At 39.8% G+C, this 6,974-nt stretch overlaps 1 protein-coding gene and 1 non-coding gene across 2 annotated transcripts; both read left to right on the top strand.

The window, feature by feature from the left end:
• Positions 1–337: 337 nt before the first annotated feature.
• Positions 338–1,815, top strand: LOC118479393 (LRR receptor-like serine/threonine-protein kinase FLS2). The gene is made up of 2 exons (XM_035975092.1): positions 338–1,647; positions 1,767–1,815. Exons 1-2 carry the CDS (start codon positions 338–340, stop codon positions 1,813–1,815), a joined length of 1,359 nt encoding a protein of 452 aa, XP_035830985.1.
• A 272-nt stretch (positions 1,816–2,087) lies between these two features.
• On the top strand, positions 2,088–2,519 carry LOC110867192. Its single transcript, XR_004863007.1, has 2 exons — positions 2,088–2,195; positions 2,400–2,519. It is a non-coding gene; the product is annotated as an uncharacterized LOC110867192 (transcript).
• The last annotated feature ends 4,455 nt before the right edge of the window (positions 2,520–6,974 follow it).

Below are 6,974 nucleotides of genomic sequence, written 5' to 3'. Positions count from 1 at the left end.
AAGTCAAGTCAACAGGTGTAGACCATAATTTGAGAGCTACTGGAAAAGCCAAGTCAACAAGTCTTTGGTTATTACCTTTATCACCATATGTGAGACGAATGGAAATTGTGAAGCCAATTACATCCATGTATTTCTTATCACCTTAACATAGACAAAGGTACTGCCTATTTTCCACAAGGCGCCCTAAACTTTAATGGTTGGAACGTCACAATCACCATGCCCATTGAAAAGAAAGTTCCAAGCTTTTACTTGGTCAAGTTAACTATTGACACTCTTCTTCTGTATAAGTATATGGTCACAAAAACATAGAAAGATACCACAAAATTCATTACCAAAAATGAGTGCCAAATGGTTGCTTTTCTTGCGATCATTTCTCTTCGCCATCCTGACACATCTTGCAGCATTTTCCACACCCATTCACAAGGCACCAGCACTGAACGGCACCAACGTTGATCGTCTAGCATTGCTTGCTATTAAATCCATGATTAAAGGTGACCCACAAGGTCTCTTGACCTCATGGAACCAATCCAGCACTGATTTCTGCCAATGGCAGGGCGTTACATGCAGCCCTCGCCACCAAAGAGTCACCCACTTGAACCTCTCAAACAGAGGCTTAAGTGGTTTGTTGTCTCCTTCCATCGGAAATCTAAGCTTTCTTAGGGAAATTCGGTTTTCTAGCAACTCATTTTCCGGTGCAATTCCACCTGAAATCGGACGTCTCTTTAGATTACAAAAACTAAGTCTTCGTAACAACTCTTTCACAGGAAACATTCCGGCCACCTTAATGAATTGCTCAAACCTCCAAGCCCTTAACTTGGGTAGCAATAATCTGGTCGGCAAGATCCCCGATTCGATCGGTTCATTTTCCATGCTAAGCTTCCTCGCCCTTCACGATAACATTCTACATGGCGGAATTCCACCTGAAATTGGCAGTCTTTTTAGATTACAAGAACTATGGCTTTATCACAACTCTTTCACGGGAAACATTCCGGCCACCATAACGAATTGCTCCAACCTCCAGATCCTTCAGTTGGGTAACAATAGTCTAACTGGCAAGATCCCAGATGGGATTGGTTCATTGTCCATGCTAAGCATCCTCGCCCTTTCCGACAACATTCTAGAGGGCGGGATTCCACCTGAAATCGGGCGCCTATTTCGATTACAAGAACTATATCTTTTTAACAACTCTTTCAGGGGAAACATTCCAGCCGCCATAATGAATTGCTCCAACCTCCAAGTCCTTAATTTGGGTCGCAATAATCTGGTCGGCAAGATCCCAGATGGGATTGGTTCATTGTCTATGCTAACCCTCCTCTCCCTTCATGACAACATTCTACACGGCGGAATTCCACCTGAAATTTGTCGTCTCTATAGACTACAAACAGTATCTCTTTCTAACAACTCTTTCACTGGAAATTTATTGTCCATCCCTCCTACACTTCATATGCTCGACTTAAGTTTTAATAACTTTGGGGGGAAATTACCTTCTCTCACAAACGGTTCGGCTTTAAGATATTTGGGACTATCACATAACTATTTTGTTGGATCATTACATAATTTGGTTTGTTCCAATGGGGTGAACGCGATCGAGTCGGTTGAATTGGGATATAATCAGTTGTCGGGTGTTATTCCGGAGTGTTGGGAGAAGTGGTCGAGCTTGAGAGTCTTATACTTAAATGATAATAATTTGTCTGGTGAGATTCCAAGAACATTGGGCTCTCTACCTTTGTTGCAATTATTGTACATGCGTGGGAACATGATTTCAGGAAGCTTACCTTCTTCCCTAATGAATCTGTCATCCTTAAAGATCCTTGATCTTGAAAAAAATAATCTTATAGGAATCATTCCACCATGGATTGGAATAAAACTCACTATGTTGAAAATTCTCAATCTTAGATCCAACAATTTTTACGGACATACTCCTAACCAGCTGTGTTATCTTTCACATATTCAAGTATTGGATCTCGCTCATAATAACCTCTCAGGAAATATTCCTAGATGCTTCAACAACTTTAGTGTGCTTTCCGGCATAGAAACTAATTTGGAGGTTCAATTTTCATTCCATTTTGACGTTGGGTTTTTAATTGTTGGAGAATTATTGGTGATGAAGGGACGAGAAGACACTTATGGATCTACCCTAGGACTAGTCACGCTTTTGGACCTTTCGAGCAACAATTTGTCTGGGCAGATCCCTAGTGAGCTTACGACCCTCCACAAGTTAAAATCATTGAATTTATCAAGAAATCAATTGACTGGAGAGATCCCGAATAAGATAGGAGACATGAAATCACTTGAGTCTTTGGATTTATCAGTAAACTATCTTTCTAGGGAACTTCCTATGAGTTTGTCAGGGTTGAATTTCTTGAGTAGCTTTAACGTGTCCTACAACAACTTGACAGGAAGAATTCCAACAGGTACACAAATTCAAAGCTTCAATGAGTCCAGTTTCATTGGAAACAAACTTTGTGGAGCTCCACTAACTAATGATTGTGTACATGTTGACAAACCTGATACAACAAGCGACCAAAAAGAAGACGGTGGATCACACAAAGTAGATTGGGGGTTGATTATTAGCATAGCGCTTGGATTGATTATTGGGTTTTGGGGCATTGTGGTTTCATTAATGCTCAATAGATCATGGAGAATCACATATTTCCGTCTCTTGAGGAAGTTGATCAAGGTATAAGGTTTATGATGTTATGCATAAGTATTGTTGTGGTATGTTTTCTAAATGACCATAAATAAGCAGCTCCTTCTGCAGTCTGTTTTTCATAAAGCTTATGTCTATTGTTGTGTTTCTATTCGGTTCTCGTAAGGTTGTTTTGTTATGTCTTTCTTTGTGATTGTTAAACCAGCTTCCCGCTGGTCCTTTTTCTAATAATAATATATCATCGTTCCAAAAACAAAAACTATGTACACATTATAAATTTTCATACTCAAAGTTCAAGACATGATCATATAAAATATAGATAAAAAACTATGTACATAAAGCAATCCTAAAAAAATCAGGCTGCATCCAAAATTCTCACTCAAATGGTTAGGTTGTTGATTTCCACACCATGATTGCCGAAAGAAGAGTGTAATTAGGCGTTAAGCTCCTACTCGTCAACAGTAAATTAGTCATCGGGGAGCTATCACTCTCTTCAAGCCATTGCTCTATCGCCCTGCGATACGTGTAGCCATCAGCAACAACACTTGGATCAACCATAACAACCATAACATCCTGGATCAAAACATCATTATATTTTGAAAAACTAGTGTTGTTCGATAAAAACTGAAACAAAGAATGTCACAATCTTACCTTTGTAGGTCCCTCTCGGAGGATGACGAACCTGAACCTTGTTATACAAACCCACTAGCGAGTGCGGAATCCAAGCTAGCAAGCAAACCGAGATGAAACAAGTATAAACACAAACACACAAAGGTTCACCGATTAACACCACTTGTATTAATACGAATGAAGGTTCCGGTTACAAGCACAATGTTCACAAATGTGTTTTGCAAACTCTCAAGGTGTGTGTGTGTTTCGGACAGAATGCTCTCAACTTTCTATCTCTCTATGTGTGCATCTATCTATCTTGAACACACTGCATGGGTATTTATACCCATACACAGCAGGTCTGATCGAAGGATCCGATAGATGTCACGAAGGATCATCTGTCGATGTTGAACCTATCGAAGGATCAGGAATATTGATCGAAAGATCATCTTTCGATCAGACTTCCATCGAAGGGTTCACAGTGACCTCGAAGGTTGATCTATCGAGGTCCATCCATCGAAGGTTCAACTTTCGATCTCATCGAAGGATCTCACTATCCTTCGATGAGTTATCCTACGAGCCAGACATGTTACATTCATAAACTAACTGTTTGGCCAAGTCAAACTAGGAGGATAGTTGACTTGGTCAAACTTACAAGACTAACATAGACATTGTTTTACATTGAGACCAAATACAGACAAAGTACAGACACAAGTGCACCAACAAACTCCCCCTTGGCTGTAGCTTTGTCTCGATCTTCGATGGGTGCAGATTTGTCTCGATCTTGATCATCGTTGATCTTCATGTCTTCAAGTCTCGGATGTCCTTTCGAGTCATCAAAGTCGGAGGATCTTCAAGGTCTTCACGTCTTGAAAGCAGAAAGTGTATCAACAAACTACCCGTATCATGTAGGAAGTGTGTTGACAAACTCCCCCTTAACATAAGCTCCCCCTTGAGTTATGCTCGTGAATGACTTGATCTTCAAAGCTTAAGATCCTTGTGATGTTGATGATGGTCCGCGGCAACTCGATCATCTTCATCTTTTGAGTGCCTTCACGTCGTGTCTTCATTCCAAAGCTTGTCATCGACCATGTTCTCCTAGCCTTTAGAATCTGCACATGCAAGAAATCTAAACGCGTAATGAGAACAACTGCTTGGAATAGTTAGTATACACAAATGACACACGAATGACCATGTCACAATCAAACACCGTCCGACAGTTTGAAAGTTTAATAAATTTCTCAATTTTAGATTTAACTTTCAAAACTTGCAAATTTCGACCGTTTATGAAGATTTAGTCAATTCGGTTTTCGTTCAGGTTTCAGGTAACGAAGACTCGAGCTCCAACATCGTACGATCGAAAATAAAGTAGAAATAAAATCTTCTTGGCTTTTATAAAGTTTATATTAAAACACAACAATTTTAATATCCTTTGAGTGTTATCAAACGACATCACCGCTAATGTCGTGCTGATATGCACCAAACGACGAAACTGTTTAAAATAAGACAATAAAAGTTAAGCAGTAAATGAATATATACAGACATTCTTTTTGCGAGTTTCGAGGGTAAGAGAATCATATCAGTGTACGGTCATGCCAAACACTCTTGTTGTTCAGTTAGTTAACATTAAGATAAGCATCCTATAACAATTATCGGTATTGTTGTCCACTTAAGCTCAACTTATCAGATGTAATCATGGCGAAGGGATACGTTAAGATATGATTTATACTTACCAACCGGTGTTCATCCACATCACGACACATTCCCGTATCAAGGTATGCACGAGAATTCATCTTACCGGTGAGTATACCGATTATCATCTGTTTGACCGTATATGATGTGAGATACTCACTTATTTTGATTTGAAAACAAGCCCTATGTGATATAATCACTTATTGATGAGGAACTTGATTTTCATATGCATGAGGGCACAGGAGCAAGTCCGTGAACAGGTCAGTACTTTCGTACAGCAGAGAGACGAACTTGACTCCCGGGTAAATGTGATATTTTATCACTTATTTGATTTGGACATGTGATTGTTTATCACTTATTGAGGTCAAATGCAGTAGTATTATGTACACGTATGTATAGTATCATGGAAGATCTAGACTTGCGTCCCCGTTATTTTTCGGTAAAAGATACAACCATGATACCCAGATGATAAGCAGCATAAAGACCGAATATCTCAGAACCTCGGCAATCTATCAAACGAAATTTCGGTACTAAGACCATATGCCAATGAATGGTTCCCACCTGGTCTTCAGTCGATTTAAGTTTATATCACCCTGCACACTTTAAAATGATTGTGAGCCTACCGATACATCTTATATAGAGCTGCTTATCGTTTTTCATTTTAAGGTTTAAAGAGGTTTGGATAGACCACTGATGTACTATCATTTTCTCTTTTGCTCGCCAGGAAACTCATTTTTGTTTTTCTATTGTTTTCGTGTTTTTGAAATTTTTCGATGTTTTTGGATTTTCAGATTTTCGGATTTACTCCCCCTAAAATCAACAAACTAAGACAAATTTAAAACACAAAGATATTTACAAAAATGATTTTCCGATGTTGGTTTACTCTTGCTTGACCTTAATGCCGTTTACCAATAGTAAAAAGTCAAATCTTGATTTGTCAAATGCTTTGGTAAACAGGTCGGCACGTTGGTGTTCGGTGGGGATATGAATCACATCGATTAATCTTTTATCAAAACAATCACGTATGAAGTGATATTTAATTTCGATGTGTTTGGTCTTGGAATGCTGCACAGGATTTCTAGTGATCTGTAAGGCAGCATTGTTATCAACAAAAATAGGAGTAGTTAGAAATTCAAAACCGTAGTCGCGCATTTGTGTTGTATCCACAAGACTTAGGAGCAACAACTTGAGGCAGCGATATATTCTGCTTCACAGGTTGATGTAGCAACGCACGTCTGCTTCTTGCACTGCCACGTCACCAGGCGACTTCCTAAGAACTGACATCCTGCTGTTGTTGATTTGCCGTCAATTTTGCAACCACCAAAATCAGAATCACTATATGCGGTCAAATCAAAGCTATCATCCCTAGGGTACCAAAGACCGGTGTCTGGGCATCCCTTCAAATAGCGAAAAATCCTTTTTGCAGCTGACAAATGGGAGGCCTTCGGATTAGCTTGATATCTTGCGAGCAGGCATGTTGGATACATGATGTCAGGCCTCGAAGCAGTAAGATACATGAGAGATCCGATCATAGCACGATAATAGGAAGAGTTGACACTTTCACCCTTCAAATCCGGAGTAATCCCGTGATTCTGCGGAAGTGGGGTACTGGCGGGCGTTGCATCTGACATCAGGAACCGGCTCAAGATGTCACCAACATATTTAGTCTGATGGATGAATATCCCAGACTCAGTTTGTTGCACTTGTAGGCCCAAGAAGAAGGTCATTTCCCCCATAGCACTCATCTCAAATTTATCCTGCATAATGCGCTCGAAATTCCTACACAAGACATCATTAGTAGAACCAAAAATAATATCATCAACGTATACCTGAACCAGAAGAAGATCTCCATCTTGTTCTTTGATGAAGAGAGTACAATCGATAAGACCTCTTCGAAAACCGTTCTCCAGCAGATATGTAGATAAGGTTGCATACCAAGCTCGTGGCGCTTGATGAAGACCATAGAGAGCTTTGTTGAGCAACCAAACCCGATCGGGATGGACAGGGTCTTCAAAACCTGGGG

Source organism: Helianthus annuus, chromosome 7 (assembly GCF_002127325.2).
Source record: "Helianthus annuus cultivar XRQ/B chromosome 7, HanXRQr2.0-SUNRISE, whole genome shotgun sequence".
NCBI classification, from domain to species: domain Eukaryota; kingdom Viridiplantae; phylum Streptophyta; class Magnoliopsida; order Asterales; family Asteraceae; genus Helianthus; species Helianthus annuus.
Note: the sequence above shows the minus strand (reverse complement) of the source record. Positions and strands in the feature narration are given on the sequence as shown.

Bases quoted from the DNA above. Each gene is read 5' to 3' on its own strand.
- LOC118479393 (XM_035975092.1), top strand. From the start codon at position 338: ATGAGTGCCAAATGGTTGCTTTTCTTGCGATCATTTCTCTTCGCCATC. The intron at 1,648-1,766 runs GTGGTCGAGCTT...ACATGATTTCAG, and splicing joins ATTCCGGAGTGTTGGGAGAA to GAAGCTTACCTTCTTCCCTA.